Genomic DNA, 23,020 nt, shown 5'->3' on the forward strand with positions numbered 1-23,020 from the left:
TATGCAAGTTACAAACTTCAGCATTAAGATATATACTGAATTATGTTACTTACTGCTGTTTAACGGGTTTAGTTACTGGGTATATCACTGGTAGTAGTGATAGTGGCTGTACTCAGCATGGCTTTTCTTATCAGTATTTCTTGCCTCATTTTTCGTGCAAGTTCTGACTGGAAAGCAGTAAATGTAATTCATAGATTTTTACATCGGAGGTTTTATTTATTCTTCCTTGTTGTTTTGTTTTCATCAGTCCTTTCAGTACCTCTAATTTGAAAATAATAATTGTGGGGTTTTTTTGGGTCAGGATTTTATTATTTTATTGATATCTCTTACATGCAGTTTTTGCATGCAGACAGCTATATATTAATTGTGAATCTCTTTGTCTTTGGGAATAAAACAGGGCAATTTATTTTGTCTATCTGTGAAGAAGGAAGTGTTATCTTAAATACTCTCTGGCAGTGATTGTGTTGAATGTTGATTCTAGACAGTATTGGAAGCTGTAGTAAGTACCAGCATCGATAACTCTAGTTACAGCCCCAAAACCTCAACATAGAAGACAAAAAAACCCAAACCTACCTTACTTAGAACAGCATTGTAACCTGAGGAAACCATTCCATTTATCTTAATCCAGCTACCTTAGATCATTCTCTTCTTTACATCCTTAAAGAACCTTGAGCAGTTTGTCCTGTGACACATTCTGCTGTTCGTTGTTTTCATTGACAAGTACGTTACCTTTGAATCAACTGTGTTTTGCTTTTGGGGAAAAGAAGGTGCTTTAATGTCTCCTTTGTTGTACCATCCCTGCAGTCTGTACAGTTCGCAGATACTAAACAAAGTGAATTTCTGGCTTAAATTTGCAGATGAAATTATTGAACCTTTACATCAAACGTGCACAAACAGGCTCTGGACCAGGGGATGCCACTGCAGATATGGCTGGACAAAGCTAATGAAGCTGACAAGAGTCACCCAGGTCTCCTAAAGCAAGGGCACGGCCCTCTGCCACGAAAGGAAAATTCTTGCATACAACTTCTGGAACGTTTTTCTTGGGGTTTTTTTCCTTTTTTTTTTTTTTTTCTTTTTTTTTTTCTTCTTTTTTTCTTTTTTTATTTTTTTATTTAACCCATGGCTGCCCTCAGCCTGCATGTGACTGTTGCAATAGAATTACTCCAGATCCAAGGAAAAACAGTATTAACATCAGTTGATCAAAGCAGAATAAAACCTAACATTATCTAATCCATCAGCTATCCTGTTCACAGTCCTCTGTGTCTTCCCATTAACTTTTGCCAGTGTTACTGTATGAAAAAAAGAGATTTTTTTTTTTAATGCTAATTAAAAAGTATGCTTTAAGCTTCAGAAGTTAAACTCTAAATTCTGTTGCTTTTATTCAGCTGCAGATAACATTACTTTTTTATTGCTATTTTGAGTATCATGTCCTTCACTAGAAACAAGAAGTGATGTGAAACAAGGCTGAACTAGTCTGAACTGCAGTGAGACTCATTCACTGTGGTGGTGGTTCATCATTATCTACAGCTTGTTTGGGGTATTCTGGAGATTGAGAAATATGCCTATAAAAAAAAAAGCTGGATTGATCCAGTTCTGTAAAAGTGATATTGTTCATTGGTTGTATGTTTGTTGCATAAATAAGAATTTAGTGTGCACAGCCCAGGACTGGTACAACCAGTACCTCTTCCTGTGGGAGACAGCCCTTTCAGGGTAGCATTGCTGACCTGGTGATAGTGTGGCAGTCTGCTTTGTTGCAGCAGAGTTAATGGTCACTTGATGGACGTGAACCATCCTTGTCACCTTTCGTTCTTCAAGCAGGATGCTTCAGAATGGAGTGCTCTGCCCAAGCATGCTCAGTATGTATTTATCTTTATCACTAGAATGTTTCCTCTCAACCTAATTGCTGGAACAAGTAGTCTTGTATTGTAACTCACATGGGATTTTATGACAACAGTGCAGAAAACTATTTATTCGTTACCTTCCTAAAAGCACCAAGATTTTCTGCATTGAATTTAAAGGTGGGGGAGGGAGGGGAATAGTCACAACTGCTATGGACCTTGCCACCTCTTAAAGATAAAAATATATATATTTTGGATGAGTTGGGAAAGCTGCACCAAATTATTTGCATGGTTTTCTTGAATAGCATCCTCAAGACCCATCTGGATTAAGGTGTGGAAATGTTTCCAGGGTTTGTTTTTCCATTTTTGAAAAAGAGTTAGTTTATTGTGAATAATGGTTCTTTGTATTTATGAACTTGATAATGGAAAGAGAACAAAGATCAAGTAAATGTGTCCCTAAATGTTGTCTTTTTCTTTTTTCCTTCCTTTTTCTTTGGTTTTTGTTTTTTTTTTTTTTTTTTGGTCTTGGACATAAGCAGCAAGCTGATAACTGAGAACTGGGGTGAAACTGCCCTTCCCAGGAATGGGGGAACCTTATTTTTCCCTGATTTCTTTTCCCTGTGACTGTGATGATGTCTAGTTGTAGGAATTGTATCCTGATAAGAGAGAAAATAGCGGTGCCAAGGACGATGATCTGTGCTAGGCTAAAATTCTCTCTACCTCTTCAGGGTGACTAATTTTTGATCGAGCTGCTGCATATAGCACCCAGTGGGAGAACTATCTACAGAAAATCTTTGTTTTCTTTTTTTTTTTTTTCCCCAAATTACCACTTTATGTGTATTCAAAACTCTATTCTTCAGCATTGCAGCCAAATATCATAAGAAACTCCTTATACACTTTACTTGCTAGGAACTGAAAAGCAAAAGTGAGTAACAGATGATTGTAGTTACATGAAAGGTGGTTTTCACTTTAGTTTGAAGTGAATGCACTAGAAAGAGGTAAGATGTGGTTGTTAAAGAAGCAATGCCATTGCAGAGATTTATCTGGAGGAAAAGTTGTAGAAATATATGTAAAGACTTAAAACCGAGACTGTCCTAACTCGCCACTCGCCCCTTTTAGCAGCTACATCAAGAAAATACTATCTCCTCTTTCTTTCCTTTGTACGTGTAACATCCTTGTTGTTTTCTACTGTTTAATTACATTGTGTATTTATAGTTCTATGCTTACCATTGTGCATATACTGGCAATAAAATGTACATAACATTACTTAAAAAATTAGCAATGTATACATTCTGGTTTTCTGTTTTATTTGATCACATTCTAGAAGAAAAATTATAAATGTGGTTGATAAGGCATTGGTTAAAAAAGAAATTTATCTTCATGTTTTGTGTGTGCAAATGATGTTTCTTTATATACTCCTGTTACTGAATCTGACGTGGCATTTGAGCACATGCTGTGAATTATAGGTATGCTAGCCAAAAATGGATTTTGGAAATAGAGTCTGTATGAACACCCAGTTCCTTCACCGAGGCAGGTGTCTTGTTTCCTGCTTCAGTTATTTGTACATTATCCATTGTTTGCATTTTCTTTTTTCCAGTATTTAACAAGTATTTTTCAGTCTGCAATCTTGTCATTAACATTTTGGTTTCACAAAAGGTCACTTTAAAAAAATGGCACAAATTCTAAGCTTTTAATAGTCCCGTATGTTATTCCTGCTTTTTCTACAGGTAGTATTTATTTTGAGAGGATGATTTGAAGATGACTGCTGTTTGTCATCTTTTTGAAGATGCTATTTCATACTGAAAGTTACTGAAACGTACGCTATATATTCTGGATGAACCTAATTTTTTAATGTGTGAGCAAAATTTGGTAAGAAAGAAATGGGTTTTAGCCCTGGTATGACTGAAAAACTTTGCTCCAGGTTCGGGGGGGGAGACACTTACACAAAGTTTGTCCATCAGTTTTGCTTCTAGGCCATCTTCAAATGTTGTAAGCATGGATATCCCATGTGTTAAAAATCTAAATGCAGTATATTTACATGAATATTTTACTTACGGTGTGACCAGTTCTGTTTCCAGCAAGGAGGGGCTGCTATAGTGGATAGAACCTGTTTGTGTGACATGGATCAGAATGTAACAATTTGCAACAAAATTATTTCCACTGCAGCCTGTTCCCAGATCCTCTGCGTTGCTTTTTGCCTTCATTTCCTGTATTACCAATAGACATTAGCTAGTTAAATTCAAGCAGTGATTAGTCATGCCTTATGTTCCTGCTGGAGGTGGTTTCTCTAATTGATTAGCGTAAAGATCCAGGAAAAATCAGGACAATTACAAGCTGCTGTTCTTTCAGAAGGAGTTTCTTTATGTTCTTTCTAATATTCTGTAAAGAGAGAGGTCATTGTAATCATTTGAATACTGAAATGTAATTCGTAAAGTTTGGGTTTGGTCTTAAGAGAAAGAAGGAAAGCAAGCTACATGCAGAGTCAGGCCAGGAAATGCGTATCCTGTATGTGTCGAACTTGGATGTCATTTGCTTTAAGAAATTTAGTAACACGTGTTCAGCTGGCATCTTGGCAACGAGGTTGGGATAGTAAATGTAAATTGCAAGGAGAGCTGGTCATGTAAATTCTGAGTTGGGTTCCTTGTATGCTTTTGAAGATAAAGGTTGGAACAGATTGAGTTGTGTTTATTATTTGTGGTCTGAGTCCTAGAGCAAAACGAACAAACACTTGTATCCTGGAACACTCACATGTTCTTAGTAATTTCTATGAATGCTTAAACTTCGGAGTAAATTCACAAACATACCTATGTGAAAAGCCTATTGCGAATGCAGGCCCCAACCACTCACAGTGCAATTTTCAGCAAACGGATTCAAATTCTGATTATGACATTGTTCCTCTGAAAACAGTCATAAAGGAGAAAATTATCTCAAAGAATAAATCTGCTGAATCAGGTTACAGTTGCTCTCTATGGTGTAGACTGGTGAGAACGGTTGAGCTGGTTGTGGTAACTTCACTGTGTCAGGCTGGGACTTTGCAAACACAGAACACAATAAACATAAATGTGATGGGATAAACGGGCAGCTTGGGAACCAGGATTAGCTGGAGAAAGAAAACCCCAGTTTTCTCCCAGTTAAAACAGTAAACTGATGAGTTTCACAGTTGCAGCCTACTTCCAGGTAAAATGACAGTCCATGTGTTAAAACACAAGGGTTTTCAGTAATGTTAGAAGTTCGAGAAACATAACTGTGTTAGTCAAGTGAAAGAAGTCAAACCTCACTGCTTTTCTGTACTGTGTATATGTTTGTCTATTTCAGCATATTTTAAGACCGGAGTGTTCCCAAGTTGTGTGTCTTGGATTATCCCAGTCAAAGAAGTTTCTTAATTTCCTGATAGGATTTTGGGATAAATAGGTGCATTTACTGAGAACTTCCCTACTGTGGAAAGTTTGTGAACAGGTAATTTCTGCTGAGACAGGACTGCAACTATGTCTTTACATTGCTGTTTAACAGGAACTTTTGCAAACCTTAAAACAGTATTTCACAAGCTGTTTTGAATACTGTATGATCTCTATCAGATGCGGAAGTTCTATAACCAGCTGTATTTTTAGGTAGATGCAAGTGATGCTAATGAAGCATGTTTCGAGGGAGTAAGACCGGAAAAAAGATGGACAGCAGTGAGAGATGGAAAATATTTATTCAGTGGAAAAAGCAACAAACTTGCATATAACTATTTGATATCTGGACTTGTTAACCATTGGCAGTAGGTAGAAAGGTAACTGAACTTTATATTGGGCATCAAAGTTTAACAAGTTTCCCATTTTAGCATGCTTCTGTTCCCAGATGGTGCTATTGTCCACAAGTGCAAGTCATTGGACCTATATAAGCTCATACTAAATCAGGACTGGAGTCAGTGTGTTAACTACATGTCAGGCGAGATTCAAAGGTAGTGCCTGCCTATTCAAGGAGGAGGAGACGACACGTAAGTGAAAGCAAACATATAATTTAGGTTATGCTGCAGACACATTCTCAAGTGTCAGCTAGGCTGGCTGGGTATTCAGTCCTTCACCATCTACTCATCTCTGCCAGTGGCAGAGCCAACTAAGTGCCTTATGGAAGCTCCCCATCTCTATTCCACACAAATCCAACTGGGGAACAGTTTCAGACTGATCCTCCAGCAGCACCCGGGCATCTGAACCTTCTGCCAGACATGCTGGCAAAAGCAAAGGAACGTCTGTCCTGGGCTTTGAGAGTCTGCCAGGGAGGGAGAGGGGGATGAGAAAACTCCAAAACATTCCCCAGCACAGTTCATTTAGCCTCAGCATACATAGTTAGTCTCAAAATGCCAGGGAAGCCAAGAAAACTGTGATTTCAGTGGTGGTTAACCAGCTGAAGTGCAAGCCTGTAGGGGAACTGGATATGTCTATTCCAATTAGAATTGCAGATTAGCATATTAAAATGCTTAATTAATCTGCTGAACTGTAGTGAACTGTCATGGCATACAAGTGCAAATAGCCTCTAATATGGTAAACCAGTCATTTCTGCCCCATTATGTTTTGTCCTTTGAGCACAACTTAAAGTGATATGGATAAAACATTTTTACACCTTACTAAATGTCGTTATAGACAGTTGTATTTTATGTAGAGAGTTTCTGAGGTTGATAGGGTTTGTGATCTCTCAGATGATGGCTGTGGCTGTGCTGCCACTGAACTGTTTTACCCAGATAAAATTGTTTTCCCCAAGAAGTTTATATCACCTGTATTTGCCTAAGGAGAGGAATCTGCATTGGATGTTAGATTGTTCACAAATACTCAGATGAAACTTTAAAACCATGTTTGGAAGTAACTGCTGGCTGGTATCATCAGAGGCTGCCCTTTCTCCAAAGGCTGTTAACAAGCCACTGCTGCTTGAAACGTCTAAGGAAAGAGATTTTTGCCCTGTTAGGAAGTAGAAAATAATGGGGTTGTGAAATACAAGAGAAACTTGATCTATATACTCAAATTTAATCCCCTGTAAATTGTAGTTCTTGTTTAAAACCTTAATAATCCTTAATGTTTTTCAGGAGGGGATTTTCTTGGAATACAGAATGTCTTGTGTTCTGTATTGGGAATTAAAAGAGAAACACTGATGCTGGAGGATTTTGTCACAAAGCCAAGGCAGCCCAACACTAGAAAATGTCAGACGTGGCCAGGTACTAAAACTGCCTCAGAACCTCAGGTGAAAGAGACTGTCCAGTAGGATTGAGAAGGAGCTGTCTTCCCTGTGCCAGAACATGTGGGAAACCTGCATTGCCACAGCAGTCTGGAGTCCGAATACTGATGTTTAGGCTACCAAGTAGGTGCCACAGCAAGCACAGAACAGCAGAATAGCAAGCACTTAAACTTGTCCACCTTTACAGACTTGTGAGCCATAGCAAGCACAGAACAGCAGAATAGCAAGCACTTAAACTTGTCCACCTTTACAGACTTGTGAACCTCCTTCAAAAACCTGACTACATCCTTTGCCACAGCCACGAGCACCTGCTTATGTTTTGAATCAGGAATGACATGATGGGTTAAATCACAGTATTCCCTGGGCAGTTTGGCTGTCTGACTCTCTTTGTGCCTGCAAATGATCTCCATATGACTGGTTCCACGGCAGGCCTTCAAGTCTTCCAAAAAAGCAGCAGAAGAAAGCAAAGGTAATCCGTACCATGCCTCCATCTCATAAGATAGGAAGTCGACATTTATTTCCTCAGTTTCTACCTGCACCTTCATTGCATCCTCTTAGATTTAAGGAGACACTGATACAAGTCCAAGCTCAGGGTCACTGATCACTATAAAAAAGATCAGCAAATTGATGCCTCAGGAGAACTGATCATTTTAGATGCTGCTCCTGGAAAAATACACCACTGAAAGTTTTCAGGCACCATCTGCTGAAGTACTTCAGTGCAGATCCACCCAGCAGCAAAACATCAGCCTCCCCACCTTATATTTCATGTTGGACTTTGCATGCCATACACAAGCCTTAGAGCAAGAGATGTTTGAAATAAATAATGGCTTGTTGTTTGTGTATACATTGCTGCTTTGCTGGGATCTGGCTTAGTGTTCACTGGGCAGATCGTAAAGCAAGAAACAAATAGCCCCAAAACAATCAACAGTGCAAGGGAAAAAAAACTTCTCCTTATTTGTCCCCAAACTTGCAGGACCGTGTAACCACATACCTTGATGTCTAGAGGTTAGTCAAGGGCAGTTGGGTGTGGGGCATACACAGCCTTTCGTGAGGCAAAATACTGCCATTAAATAGAACCAAGGAAGCTTATCCTGCTTTAAAGAACTAAGCTATATACTGTGTTGGAGTTTTACCCATTAACTGTTTGCAACAAAGATCAGGCAAAACACAGGGTTGTAAAGAGCAGGAAAAGAAATACTGATTGATTTATTTATTTTAGTGTTTCATTTCAGTCTGAATAATAACATCTTTCCTACATGTTCTGTCTGGTACTTTCCATACCAGGGCCTCGAAGCTTCTACAGACCAGCATCTTGTCAGCCCTCAAAGGGGAAAAAAGAGAGGGAAATCTTCCTCTTCCACAGTGCTTTTGCATGGAAGTGCACAAGATCTGGTTCTTTGCTCCTCTTACCTCACCAGGAACAGTGGTTGTGGTGGGATATGATGGTTTGTAGTGGCAGCTCTTGTGGCCAGGCTCTCTTGAGTGTGAACTCATTTGCATAGCATGCAGGGTACCTGTGACACAGGCCTTGAAGTACTGCCTTTTGTAAGGAGGAACTTGAAAACTGAGATCAGAATAGCCTTCACTGGTTCACCCTCCTCTTCTCAGGTGGCTCTTTGGCTATAACCAATGATTCAAGTTATTTTCAGTCTGCATAATACTTGAAAAATCAAATGCAGGTAAGAGACTGAATGGGCACATCTGCTGCCATGCTTCTGTGCTTTATGTTTATTATCCTGTGGTCAGTTAACTAAAAGCTTTTGTGAGGCCACCCCTGAAATACTGGGTTCAGTTTTGATCCCTGCTGTACAAAAGATATGTGGATGGGGCTGGAGAGGGTCCAGAGAAAGGCCACAAAGATGATACAGGGGCTGGGCAGTGTGTGAGGAAAGGCGGAGAGAGCTGGGCTGGTTCAGCCTGGAGAAAAGGAGGCTCAGGAGGGGAGACCTTATCAGCATGTTCCAGTACTTAAAGGGTGGCTACAAAAGAGATGGAGGCTCCCTTTTTACAAGGACTCACATGGAAAAGAGGAGGGGTGATGAGCACAAGTTACTGGGGACACCAGGAAAATTTTTCACAATAAGCTTGCTGTGCTTATGAAAAGCACAAGATGAAAAAGCAGGAGTGCAGTTTTTTAGTATACATAGGCACATGTACATGTGTATGTACATATATATGAAGATATATATATATATATAGGCTACTGATTAGTCTGGGAATCACAGTTGCTTCTGCTCACAAGTTCTCTCCTGGACTTACAGAACAAGACTGATCAAAACAGCAGTATTCCCACCTAAGCATCTCTCAAAACCAGCAGGTTATTCTGGGGCAAGAGAGGGTGCTAAATAATTTAAAGCCACATGAGCTTTGTGGGATACGTACAGAGGTGGGAGCCATTCTGTGGCAAGAACTTCAAGCTCTTCAGGTTAAGGGGAATCTGTGGTATCCCTGTTTCCATTTAATGCAAATACAAGTCGCAGAACAACACGCCTACCCTTCCACGTGGGAAGCTCACATCAGCCCAAAGAGAAGATGGTGAAAGTGGTTTGTGGGATGTGCGGTCCTTTGCTTGAGAATAATGGGTGCAAAGGGAAACGGGTGTTCAAATACAGCCTGTTGTACACATTTAACACCTCTGCCCAAGACCAGGGCCAGAGGGATTGTGTTTTACAAGCTGACAGTACATGGAGCAGACTGGATAGCAGGAGGCATGCTCCTTTTCTACAGTCACCGAGATCAAATTAATCACTTAAAAAATGCAACAGTGGAGCCCTTTATATCTGCTAGGAGGGGGCTTATTAAGAGTATGCAGTTACATATAGATGTGTAAGTGAAAAAAACTGACCTTGACAAGACTCCTCCAGCTCTCATCCTTGCTGGAGCAAAGACTGGTTCGGGTACGCAAGCCGGTCTGTGTTACAACGGTGTTCCTCAAGGCTCCTGGTGCTCCTGGAAGAGAGCTCTCAGACGTTGGAGGCTGGCAGACCCAATTCTTGACGGCTCTTCTGGGCAGTGTCACACATGGGTGTTTCTTTCTCTTCCCACATTTACAGTTCCTCTTCTATGATCATTCTGGCCTTCGCTTTTTGTTCTTTGATGTTGAGTAAGAACAGCAAGTAAAGGGAGAATTGCTTCATGCTATGAAAAAAGCCCCAAGCACCAGTGTTGTTTATGTGAAGTGGTTTTTTGACTGCTGCATATTACTATCACTCTATAGGAAATAATTCCTTCTTGTTTCCCAGAACCTTGCTCTTTGATGTCCTGATTTTCACAGCCTGTGTGTTGCCACAATATTGCAGTACCTTTTAAATTATCTTTTTATAGAAGGGACTGCAGGGAACAAGCAATGTATGCTTGTGCGGGGGTGATGTTAAAAAGCAAACATAAGGCAAAAAACCCCAAACCCCCACAAAACCCAAACTCCCCAGCATATTATTCCTCTTTGTCAGTAATCCATCCTACTTCAAGCAGAATGGGTGCCCTCTGCAGGGTAACTGTTTTCAGATGAGGTTTTTGGATGTGTGCCCCCTTTTTCTGAGTGCCAAGGTCTCAGCAGGATCGACCAGTATGATTTTGTGTGTTTTAAAGCAGGTATTAACAATCCTGGCTGCAAACCCAGGCAAGCAAATGGCGTCAAAGCAGGAGCACACCAAGCAGCTGGTTTGCATCTGAATATGCTTTTTCCTTACAGTGTATGTGTGAGGGGTGCGGGGGGGTGGTGGAGTAAATACTTTTGCTGCAGTTTGACAGTGTTTTCGTTTGTTGGGGTTTTTTAATGGCAAGAAGGTGACTATAAAGTTGTACTCTGTAGCGGTGTGCCACTTGAACATACACAGCATGAACAGGCAAAAAGGATACAGTATGAACAGCACTGAGAAGACATTTTGTGTGCCTTAAACAGGTCATTGCATGGTCCATCTTCTTCTCTTCAGTCAGTCGTGCCAGTGCAGGATGTAGTGTTCAGGTATTTTTGTAAGGAGGGAGTGTGGCCTCTCCGAGGCCAAAGTGCTGTAAAACTGCTCTTTCTCCTGGCTCTAGCACACAGCACTGCTTGGTGACACTCCAACAGCATGGAGGGAGGCAAGAGATACAGGGGGTGGCTGATGAGGTCACATCAACTCGTAACGAAGCCTTGTGTCAGGGCAGCAGCCAACAGTGCTGTGAGGCAGGTGGGGGCCAGCCGAGACCTCAGCTACCTGCTTCTTCCTGAGAGGGTGGCACCAGCAGCTAATGTAGAGTGTGAGAGGAACCAACCTGCAACTTTAATCTGAATGTGTGTATTTGTTTTCTCTTTCCTCTCTCCCATCGCTGCAGCGACCATCTCTTAACTGAGCACAACGCTTCACCTCATCCCAAAATGTTTTTCTGGCACAGCCAGCCGGAACATTATCACCATCCCCAGTATCCCACCGGCAACAGCAGCTACCTGCGGTAAGAAAAGAATGGGGTGACTTTTAATCATAATGCTAACAAGAATGCAGACTGCACAGCCTTTGCCGATTCACAACATGGATCTGGTGATTTTAGACCCTTTAAAAACAGTCTGAGCAGTCCAGTTTACATAGTGGAGGGTTACTTGACTGGAGCTCCAGTCTTCTCACAAACGATGCCACCATATGTGTGTGCCAGTAACTGTGACAGGAATGTGCTACTGCTTGATATGAAATGTGTTGATTTTTTGTTTCTCCTTCAAATTACATGTGCAGTCTGTAGATAAAACTCTCTGACTTTAACATAGACTTATACAAATACCTTGATGTTTCACATATACTTTGATTATCTGCTGAAGCTTGGCTGATCTGCAGTATCAGGAACTAGGGGCTGTGTGTTGAATTGGTCCAGCACTCTGACTTAACATTTTTCCCTTGAAATTCTGATGCAATATACAGCTTATTGCATCAGCATATTGCTGTGAGCTGCTTTACCTCTTCATGACTAAAATGTTATTTGTGTACAGTATTCAAATTCTTATAATTAACAACTGTTACGCTCTGACAACAGCCAGGCTCATAAATTCCAGGTAATCTTGATGTTAAGTGAGTTTCAACTTACCATGTGGTGCACTGTCTGTATTAGACTTTAGCTTATTACTTCTTGGCTAAATACAGAGTATGTATTTAGCATACATAACCATCTACCTTGATAGGGCTTTTTGTACATTGGTATCCTTGCACCTGTTGCTCTATCACAATACTTCTGCTCTTGTAGAATTGCTGAGTAGCATGGGTTTAGTAGAAATGCGTTAGGTTTAGATTTTAAAGGAATTGAGGCTATATTTGCATTCCAGCGTGTGAAACCAGTGAAACTACTGTTGCCTCTTATAAAATCAACCTATTTCATGACAAAGGTCAGGGTGATTAGAGATGTAAATTGTCTAACACAAATAGGGAGCAAACACAGTGCTGTTCCTATTGACTCAGGCAGCGAAGCAGCAGTGGCGAATGGGTGCTGGAGTTCCCTGATGCAATCCTGTGCACGTTCCCAGTGCAAAAGGAACCAAAGAGCAAGGGAAAGCAAGGATATGCCCTCGCACCTCCAGTCTCCACTCCTCCACCCTCTGTTCAGCCTAGAGGAGGGGGGGTCCACTCCCAGCCCCTCTCAGGCCTGTTTTCACCGTGTCCTTGTCTTTTTTCATAGTTCCCTTGCATTTATGCAGGGGAATTAAATGGAAATTTAATTTCCATTAGATTTCATCTAAAAATCTGCCATCTGAAGTTACCGCTTTTGAGCACCTGCCTTTAGGTTTGGATGGCAGCCTGCATCTGTGTTATAGTATTGGGGTACATTGTAAGGGGGGATACCTTCCTAAGTTAAGGGATGTGTACAGGAGTGAACGGGATTGCCCCCTGAGGCCAACTGCCACAAGCAGAGAGGAAACAAATCAGTTCAGGCACGAGGCTTCCGCCTGGGCATAACCATCATCAAGTTGCTTGGCTCCCTCCTTGGCGCTTCACCCTCAGTGAAGCACCACGCTTCTGTCCCACATCTTACATCACATCTTGGATGATGTCCACATCTGGACATCAGTAAGGCTTATACAGAAGCAGAAAAAACAGTTTTGTTATGCATAAATCAAACTATCTGGCTTCTCTGGCCTTGGAGCGCTGTGGGAGAGGATGCCAGCCAGCACTAGGGAAGCGCAGATAGAGTGTCCCAGGACCCCTTCTCCCACACCCCAGTAAAACTCTACTTGGAACACATTTATGCAGATATATCCGCAGAGTCAGGCTCCCACTGCGTGCACTTGCACCCTGTTGTATCAAGTCTCCAATCCCAATTGTGGGTTGGTGACAGGGATATCCAGAAACGGAGCAGCAGGGCCACAGGGAATATCATCTCTGACTGGTTAGGCTTGTGGATCTGGCCTGCTCAGATGATTAAAGGAGTCATTTGAGAGATCAAAATTATTGGCTTAGACAATCCTTTGTTTGAAACAAGCCTCTTTCAGACAATCCCACCAGGCAGGTGGAAACCTTTGCATGTATTTCACGTAGGCAAAGTTTGGGAGGGAGCTAGGAGGAGAGAAGTGTCATTCTATACTGTACAATCTTCTCTGTCCCACAGCCTTTGCTCTCTGCCTTACTGATACGTACACATTTAACAATTTAGGCACCAATTCTGCAATTTCATCCCCAAAACAGGCTCATGTACCTAACCTATGGGACTCTGCGTGAGGCTTATATTGTCCATGTTGCACAATAGGAATTCTATAAGGAAAAGGGCATAAAAAAATCTACCATATGTGCATAGTGTGTGGATTTGCAGTGGTTCCTATTTGGTTAAACTCACTCAAGTTTTCCATGAAATACAGAAAGCACAAAAAGTGTGACAATTTTTCCAGCCAAGACTCTTTGTTGCTCATAAAGAATAACAACTACTTTAATTTTGCAATAGGAATCTTTATTTGCTTAGGCTTTAAAATAGCTTGAACTTGACCTTACTTACTCTCCCCAAGTATAAGCCCAGCATATAAACTTAACAACAAATCATCCTGAAAGTTAAATTATGGGAAAACTAACAAAGATGAGGATTTATGTCAGGAGAAAACAATTCCCAACATAAAAATCACCAATTTATGATCCTGTAACTGCTTTGTAGCTATGTTAATGTAAGTATAGTAAGCAGATAAACCAGTTTTACTATGCATAAATCAAACTATCGGATTCTCTGGTCTTGGATCCTGTCTTAACTTATCTCCGTGACTGTCAGAAGTAGTAAGTGTGCTGCTTTTAGTTTACCACGAACCACCACTTCCTTTTGTATCATCATTGTATTTTTCTTGTGGTTTATAGTCTTATGTAGTCTCTTACTTATGTTACCTTACTTCTATAAAGTCCACTTTAGGCCTACAAAAGTCTGCTTAGGGTAAGGTTTCAGTTCCCAATTAAAACGCTGCAATTCTTCAATTACAGGAGCTAATTCTGCAGCCACTACTCTTGTATGCTGAATAATGCCTACTAATTTATTAACTGGACCATAAATATCCCATAGCAGCCACTGGAATTAATTAATGCCATCATTTGGGTTGTTACCGTCTTCAGAAGTGCTCACAAATATTTCCATCAGAATAAATCAATCAGTTCAGGGTATTGTTGGCATCTTGGCAGGCTAAAAGAGGTGGTAATTTCACTTGGTGTCACTAAAATCTGTAAGCTGGTAGCTAGTGCCTGTGCTAGTGACTTGTCCCTGAGCCCATACCCTCTTCATAACTCTCCCTTTCAAAGCTTCCTTTTCTATGCAGGGGAATTGCTCATCTGTCCACAGACAGGCAGACTTTTAACAGCAATTACAGCAGCAAAAATGCCAGTACCGTCTTCTGGAGATGCTGGCAGTCATCTTAACTTACAAATTGCCTTTAAAAAGCATCAGTCATGGTCCCTGTGCTTATCTTTGAGGATATCATACGTGTATTTGGAGCAGCAGCTAGATTTCGTTACCCATTCATGAACCTGGGGCCTTCCTGACTTGTGTCTTTTGGCGTGACTTGTGCACTTGTACCTAAAGCACGGAACGCTGTGATGAGCAGACGCGGTCTCAGTACTCTGCTGCAGGCTGCTCACCAGGTGTATCATTTTAACGAAACTTCCGATGAAACTGTTTCGTGTCGTTTGAGAGCCCTTCCTTACACGCAGCCGTGGGTTAACGACCCTGCCTGCGCCGAGTATGTTATGAGCGGAGGGGGCAACATTACAGTGGCAGCCCCTCGCCATTCCAGTTCTTCCTGCGGCTGCCTCCGCGAGGGGCTGAGGCAGCACACGGCCGGCACCGGCGCTGCGGCAACGCGCTCCGCCGCCACTTCCGCCCGCCTGCCCGCTCTTCCGCTTCCGGGTCGGGAGGGGAGGCGGCGAGAAGGCGACCTGTCCCGCGGTGACGTTGCCTCGCGTGAGGAAGTGCCCCTTCATTGGCTGCGCTCTCCCGTCTCCCCGCCTCGCCCTCCTCTGATTGGGCTCTCCGGCGGAGGCCAGCCAATCGGCGACCGCCCTCCCGCGGGGAGCTCCCCTTGCCCCGGCGGCCCCTCGGGGGTGGAAGTGTCCGCCATGTTGGGGTGAGCGGCGGCGCTGCGCTGGGCACGCCGGAGCTGCGCGGGGGGCGGGGACCCCGGTCCAGCCGCTGCCCCCCGCCCTGCGAATGATGCGGCGGGAGGCGCCGCTGGGCTGCGTTGGAGCTCGGGCGGTGGCACAGGCAGCGGCGGCCCCGGGCCGCGTCCGTTCGGAAGCGGCGGAGGACGAGGAGGAGGTGGCGGCCGCCCGGTCCCCAGCCCCCCTCGGCGGCCGGGCGAGCGCAGGATGCTGAGAGCGACCCCGCGCCCTGGTCGCGCCGCGGGGAAAGGGCTCCCCCGGGGCTGAGCGCGACCCCTCGCTGCCTCCTCCGCCCCGCAGGCGTTCCTCACCCCTACCCCCCCCTTGCCCCTGCAGCCCCGCGCTCTCCCGGCGCCTCCCGGCGGAGCAGCGGCGGCGTTGGGGCTGAGCGGCTCCTCCCCGTCCGGCTCCTCCCGCGGGAGCGCGGGGGGCGGTGGAAGATGGCGTGGGTGCTGAAGATGGACGAAGTGATCGAGTCTGGGCTGGTGCACGACTTCGACGCCAGCCTCTCCGGCATCGGGCAGGAGCTGGGCGCCGGTGCCTACAGCATGAGGTAAACTCGCGGAGCGCGGCAAGGAGCCGGGGCTTCCCCTCCCTCCTTCCCGATGGCGGCTGCCGCCTCTTCCCCGGTACCGTGTGCTCGGTGGCGTGAGGGGCTGCGCTCCCGGCCTAAGGGGGGACGGGCCTTCTGCCAGGGCGGGCAGGCCCGCGGCGAGATGCTTCTGCCCTGCGTGTGTAATCTGCGCCCTGAAAACGCCGTTCCGCGGCTGCAGACCCAAAGCCCGTGTTTCGTAAGAGTGCCATCATGTACTCGGTGAATGCAGTTCTGGCTCATCGTTAACAATAGCTGTGCGCTCTGACGGTTATAAATGTTCTTACTCGGGTAAGTAAGCGTCATGGTGGTTAATAGAGTAGCGATATGGTTGTACTTCGGTCGGTTTATTCTGCCGTATTTCTATGTAGTGGGTGTCTTTAGAGACGTTTTCCTGTGCCCCCCATCCCTTGCCATGGAGCTCTGTTCTTGCTCCACTTGCCAGTTTCTGTAGCTTTCGGTCGTTTCCCAGGTTTTTGCAGTAAAGGTGTTTAAATACCGTTTGGGTGCGCGTTTTCGGAGTTAAGATAAAACCGTGCTGGTTTGAAATGAGCACGTTTTGTCTCGGTTATGGGCAGAACGGGATGGTTCCTCAGCGACTTGGAAAGCTGCTTCGGAGGCAATGGGAGACATTTTAATCCAAGGAGTTTTGACAGAATTAGTCAGTATTTTGATAGTCTGAAGAAGTAAAACACTGGCATTTGATCGTCTGGATGGCCTAGCATCCATGCATCACCTGAAACTTGGAGGCCACCACAAGTTTCAGCCTATTATGTGTGTTTTAAGGCAGTGTTTCCCAGGTGAAGTATTGGAATTGCAGTGTCTCTGTTCAAAGTCAGAAGCGACGACCCCTTTCCTCGTGTTTGGATTGTGAGCTCAGCAGGTTTATGGTGGGATATGTATTTAATGGGGTTTTTTTGTTTTGCGGAGGCTTGATTTTTATTTTTTTATTAAAATTAACTTTGAGAACTTGCCAGTTCAGAGGACAAAGTGATTTTCTTCTCCTGATGAGAATACTCCTGATTTTACATTCAGCTTCTCTGGACTGTATTCCACTTCTGCCCCATTTCTGTCTTTATCAAGCATTTCTGTCTTTATCTTATCTCTTGCACACAGTGGAGTGCCAGTTCTTGTGGGCTGCTCTATGGCAGCTGCCTGGATGGCTTTTCAGACACCAATGGGTAATGCCTGTGCTGCTGTTCAAGAACTGTTCTTCCATCTCTATCATTCTAGGTTCATTCATTCTTCCATCTCCATCATTCTGTATGCCCCTGCATTTTGTTAGGAGGAACTGTGCGTAAACCTTTTTTCATCTATTAGGGTTGTATATAATGCAGTTGATGCTTCCTCAAGTTGGTGCTGAGTCAGTGCCCTGAAGTAGAATATCCTTACTCCTGTGTTTGTTCTAATAAGAGCAAACTGCTCATCTGCATTAACCAGGACCTGTATTTGTTCTAAACGTAATATAATTTGATAAAATTCCTCTGCAGATTCCCATGGTTTTAAATAGCTCTCAGAATTTCCTTCAAATCTTGACACTCAGTTGTTCTGATTGCTGCTCTGATGTCTTCTTATACAATAAGAAACTGTCTTTCAACACAAAAGTCAATTCACTTGACAGTAATTGTCAGATGTGTTAACTCCCTCCCTCAGAAACCTGTATAAAACCTATATAAAACCTATCTAAAACCATGGTACCTTTAGTGAGTTTTGAGTATTGCTGTTAACTTCAGTCGGCAATGATGCTCATAGTGATTCCTGACAAATCTGACATCATATCCATGTTAACACAGCAAGAGCTGTGTACTTGTGGGGACCACTGATTGTTGCTGTGAGCTGTTAAAAAATGGAGGCTGTTGCGTTGGAAAGATGAGTTTCAGGAACTGCCATTTCTCCAGCAGAATTGCATTTTTTGTGTAATGAATTAATTTAAACGAAGTTAAATGAGTGTAAGTATCTTAATGACTGAGTTTTTATTCGTAATTTGGAAGCTTAGAATATGGATTTATTTATATGCTTGCAATTCCAGTGGTATTTGAAGTGCTAAAATTGAAGCCTGTCGTTATGGAACTTGATTATTTCAGGAGTAGCTGTTCTGGTGTATATTGCCAGATTAAAACCTGAAGTTTATTAAGCTGAATTGAAAAGGATGGCTCTTGGTACTGAAATGGTAGAAGGCTGTTCGAAGATATGTCCAGACAATCCTCCATTTTTGGAGAATCCAGTCAGTTTGCTGCGTCTCCTAAACACTTGGAGTGTCTTTGGAGAATGGAGCTGGTTGAAAAGAACAGAAGCCTATTGCAGTCAGTCTTGTTTCCTTACAGTGCTGGGGAGAGCCTGGAATGGTGAGCGAGCTTTGTGTAGGGACTCCTCCAAAGTTTAGGCTAAAATAACCATGGAGTTGGTCTGTTAGGATTTGGGGGACCAGTCTTACAGCTTTGTTTTCAGGTGAAGAAGAGAGGGAGGGTGTTGTTTGCTAACAGCTTTCAGGTCCCTGAGGTCTGTTTTTTGGCTTCTGATGAACACGAGTGGGTCGTGGCAGTTACTGTCTTGTCTTCACAGTTGCTGTGCAGAAATAAAAACCTGGAGTTACCTCATTCAGGGCCTGTTTTCCTTGTGGCTGCTGTTACTTTCTGACAGACAAAATGACTGTTTGTGCTTCCCCTGACGCCTCCTACTCTTTGGAGACTCTGCTTCTGGTTATGTTGGCTTTTTTTGAGAGGAATAGTTACTTAAGGTACTCTGAAATGTTCAAATGTTTTTATCTTTTTAGATTTTTTTAGATGTGCACAGTGTTTTCTGCAGATTACATTAGAAAGCTTCTGTTGTAGCGGTCTGTTCTACTTGTGTGTATTGCACTAAGAATTTATGTACTGATTAGAATTGGAGCTTGATTCGTTCTGCAGGCACACAGCTAAGTAAGTAACTGTCAGGAAACAAGACATTTGAGGAAGAAAATCCACAGGCCTTCCTGAAATCCACTTCACTTTGTTACCATTGATGAAACATGTTGAAAGAAAGATAAACCTCATGTTCTAGATCACTGACATTCATTTTGTTTGGAGTTTTTTGTTTTGCTTTTTTTCTTCTTCCCAGTTGAATTTGTGTGAATGTGTTCCAAAAAGTCAAGGAGAACAGTTTAATTCCTAAGGAAAAGGGTTGATGTTACATACCTGTCTTCTTTGTTCCCCTGTCACCTCTAATGGTGGATAGATGCGCACTATTAGAGCAGGGCAGCGAGTTAACCCTCGTTTATACCTTATGCATTACTTCTGCATGAGAGCAATGTGTACTATAGCTGCTGCAAGTTGCTTCAGCTTCCGGACCTCTGTGTTTTGGACAGTGGATGGAGAATGGGATATCAGCTTTCCTGTTCCCTTATATTTTCCTATAGTTTGCCCAGACCTCTGTTAACAGTGCAGAGCGTGGCTTTGAGATCATAACTGTAATTCAGATACTGCTTGAGAAGCATTTTTCTCAAGGTATTTTTCCTTGTAAACCGTGCTTTAAAGCTTCAGAAGACCTCCATGTTCGTGGATGCTTTAGTACTCACACCCAAAAGTATACAAGTCAGAAGACAGATAAGGCAGATGATTGATGGAATGTCACTGTGGCTTTCGGTGACATGTAGATCCTGTTCTTGTAAGGACAGGATGTTCTTCATTTTGCGATCCTTCTTTTATTAGTAGGCAGGTTTGTTGGTTTTCTTTCAGAGATAGTGTTGAAAAGAGAGTTTTAAGTTTAGAAGGGAGGTGATTTTGTGCCTGACAAAGTCATTTCACAAGCACAGGGAAATGACAATTTACACTTTTCTTCGTCTTTCACTACTACGCTCATGTAGCCTACATAGCATGGGATAACTTATCACACGTGGTCCATCCCACTGGATGCTTTGGTTCAAGTGTTAGCATGCACCTGGCTTCCTCTTCTGAGCCTTCTTGCCTTCTCAAAGTCTCATTTATGCACTTCTGTGGCATAGCTGGCTAAGACTGGGTGTTGGAGATGTGCTGACTGCCTGCTTTGGTGTAGAATGAAGACTGTTTCTGTTTGCTTTTCTGGGAAAATTTCCTCCTCCCTCTAGGAAGAAAGAATGCTTTCAGTTGAATGCTTTAGATAACAAACGGTGGGGGGCTGAGACAAGACTTTTCTTACTGGAGCTCATAGTTTGAAAAATTTGGTCTTGGAGTTCCATCTGTCAGGAGAGTAAAGCTTGATCTGCTTTTTCAAATTATAGCAAGAACTCTAACAAAAGATGCTACTTCTTCAGAATGCTGCTGTTCGTTTATGTTTCAGCTGGCTTGACGGTAGTCCAGGGTTCACTTGGATGAGACAAGTGAATCACAGAATAGTTTGGGTTGGAAGGGACCTTTAAGGGTCATATAGTCCAACCCCCCAGTAAATTAGTATCTTGCTTCCCCAGATCAGAAGTTATCAGTGGCAGAAAAAGAACAGAATCAGTTCCTTAAAGCTCTTTTCTGCTGTAGCCCAAAATAACTTCAGCAGTAGCTCTTTTGGAAAACTGATTTTTCCTCCATCTGGGCAGCTCTGCTAGTGGGGCCTTCAGTTGCAGTGGGAGGTTCTTTGCCGTGTTGAATAACCTGAGCGAAGCTGGCAGTAAAAGTGCCTGTCTCTGATCTGCATTGGGAAATCAAATTTCACCGGGTGAGTAGGAAAATGACTGATGGATGCTGAGGTGTACAGAAATGGGAAGCCTGACAGGGATTCACTGAGGGCAGGTGATTGCATTGCCAGGCCATTGGCTCATTGTAAATGCAGAAATTGGAGTTGGGGTCTGAAGGAAAACAGCTGGATGTGAGGAGGCTGACCTGCTCTTCTGGTTTTCTGTGGGCTTTGTATGTTTGTTTGTTGGGAGGTTTGGGGGGTTTTTTGGAGGTGGTCTGTGTGTCTCATGATAGGATCAGTATAAAGCTTGAGGTGGTAAAGAGGCTGACATCTAGGATCTGTATGTAGTCCTTAGGAATGTGATCTACATAAAAGCGTCTGTTATATGCAGCTTATCACTTTCAGGGTATTGTTGTTCTTCAGTGCAGGTAAAGAGGACTACAAAAAATACTGAATCTCTGTTTGCTATTGATATCCTCCTCTGAACTGTGAGTGCAGCTCACATCTGCAGCTGTGCTGTGTGAGCAGGGAATTTTACTTTGGAGACAATGCTTGCCACTGTGCAGTTTGGAACTAGCGTGAAGGGTAAAGAACAGGCACTTTGGCCTCAGCAAACGGGGAAGAATGCTCCTTGTAGTCTTAAAGCCATTCCAGTGATTTCCTCAGTAGACATAGACATCCTGATTCCTGTATCACTGTTACTGCCAGTCCTGAGGAAGGAAATGGACTTGACTTACAGTGTCTGCCCTCAGGTTTTGTCTGGTACGATGGCGGTTTCTCTGCAGTGAGGTTTTTATGACCTGCTTTCACCACCCTCACTTCCGTAGCTGTGCTAGATAGTGATAGAGCTTCCAATCCAGTCCAGAGAGGAATGGTAGGTACAGAGCAGCTTGTGTGGCAGGAACCCTTCATGCCAGTATTGCCCAGAAGACCTTTTGCATTGCTGAACTTTAGGCTCATGATGTCAAATAAACCGATCATCCTCTATTGCTGTACAATGGTGACTGCGTTACAGACCAGGTGTTTTCATAGCAGCTTCCTTGTTGAAAGTAAGAAAAGAGGCGTCACTGTTTTTGAGAGAAATTAATAGCTGGTGGTAAATCAGTTAATGTTTCTTTATCACTGACACTTTTAACTTGAAATACTTTATTTGTACCTTACTGACTCTTTAACTGCCCATGGCTCGCACCTGGTTTTAGGTGGGAACAAGCGCATGTTTAAATGTGAAAACGCTGATACTTCGTTCTTCACGAGTGAATATATCAAAATGTTATTTAAGCGGTATTTATTTAAAGATGATCTAGGCAGGAGTTTGCAAATGCATTGGCTTCTCTTTTCCTTTGGAAAGTACTAGGACCCAGAAGACTTTTGTAATAAAAATGTGTGTTTCTATCAGAAAATTAATGAAGATCCTTACATTTGCCTTGTGCTATTTGCTGGAGCTTTTTTTTATGGCATGGTGGCATTTAAGAATGCACATTATGCTCTTTACAACTAAATTGCAGGGTTCAGGAGTTGGATGACTTTTATGTTTCTTTTTTTTCTTTCTTCCACAGTGGCAATTAGTCATTACCACTTTGTAAGTATTAGCAAAAGCAGGTTTAAAGCTGGCTACATTTGTCTTCCATTTGTATTTTTTTGGCTTCCAGTGCCTTGTTTGTTAATTTGACTAGTTCATTAACCACAGCACATGTTTTTAACCTAGACCAGATGCATTTTTATCTTTAAATTGTGGAAAAGTAAGGCTTGAAAGATACTTCTCATAAATACACAAAGTGCTTCTCTTTTGTGTTGCGTGAAAAGCAAGTGCTGCAGAACTTGTTGACAATTACAGCTCACTGATTTTGTGAGGTACTTTGCATGCCTTCTGTATTGCACTTAGACTCTTATGTGTGTGGTTTAAACATTGTTATTGTTTCCATGTTCTTTCTGTTTTAAAGTTCCTCTTCATGAGCACACTAGCTAGTACTTCATGTGCCAAAAGTGCGTGAAGAGCTTGGGTTCCTGGTGCAGAAGGCATTGTCCTGCCTTGGGATGATGCTTCTCTGCTGGTCGCAGTGCTCCCTCTTGTGTTGAGTTGCCTTCTGTTCATGCTGCCCTTTTGACTGACATCAAGGCATGAAGCATCTGCTTGTTTCTTCTGAGTCATCCTTAGGCAGCAGTCCACCCATCTAGGAAAT

The 23,020-nt window shown here is 43.0% G+C and overlaps 2 protein-coding genes across 20 annotated transcripts in view; both read left to right on the forward strand.

Moving 5' to 3' along the window:
• CLASP2 (cytoplasmic linker associated protein 2) overlaps window positions 1-1,353 on the forward strand; it is a 123,138-nt gene extending 121,785 nt beyond the window's left edge. For all 12 annotated transcript variants that reach the window (XM_065665408.1, XM_065665414.1, XM_065665410.1 and 9 more), the window contains one exon: window positions 858-1,353. In XM_065665408.1, the coding sequence (XP_065521480.1) occupies window positions 858-944 (87 nt within the window). In that variant the 3' untranslated portion in view covers window positions 945-1,353. The remainder of the gene's footprint in view (window positions 1-857) is intronic.
• The window catches only part of UBP1 (upstream binding protein 1), a 50,069-nt gene continuing 28,148 nt past the window's right edge, over window positions 1,100-23,020 (forward strand). For 2 of the 8 annotated variants that reach the window (XM_065665433.1, XM_065665436.1), the window contains exon 1: window positions 15,554-16,178. In XM_065665433.1, the coding sequence (XP_065521505.1) occupies window positions 16,066-16,178 (113 nt within the window). In that variant the 5' untranslated portion in view covers window positions 15,554-16,065. Of the gene's footprint in view, window positions 1,857-5,699; window positions 5,818-6,897; window positions 7,516-10,652; window positions 10,707-11,360; window positions 11,478-15,553; window positions 16,179-23,020 lie in introns of those variants that run through there. The other 6 variants (XM_065665431.1, XM_065665432.1, XM_065665430.1 and 3 more) reach the window with 6 other exon arrangements.

This window comes from Lathamus discolor, chromosome 2, assembly GCF_037157495.1.
Source record: "Lathamus discolor isolate bLatDis1 chromosome 2, bLatDis1.hap1, whole genome shotgun sequence".
Taxonomy (NCBI): domain Eukaryota; kingdom Metazoa; phylum Chordata; class Aves; order Psittaciformes; family Psittacidae; genus Lathamus; species Lathamus discolor.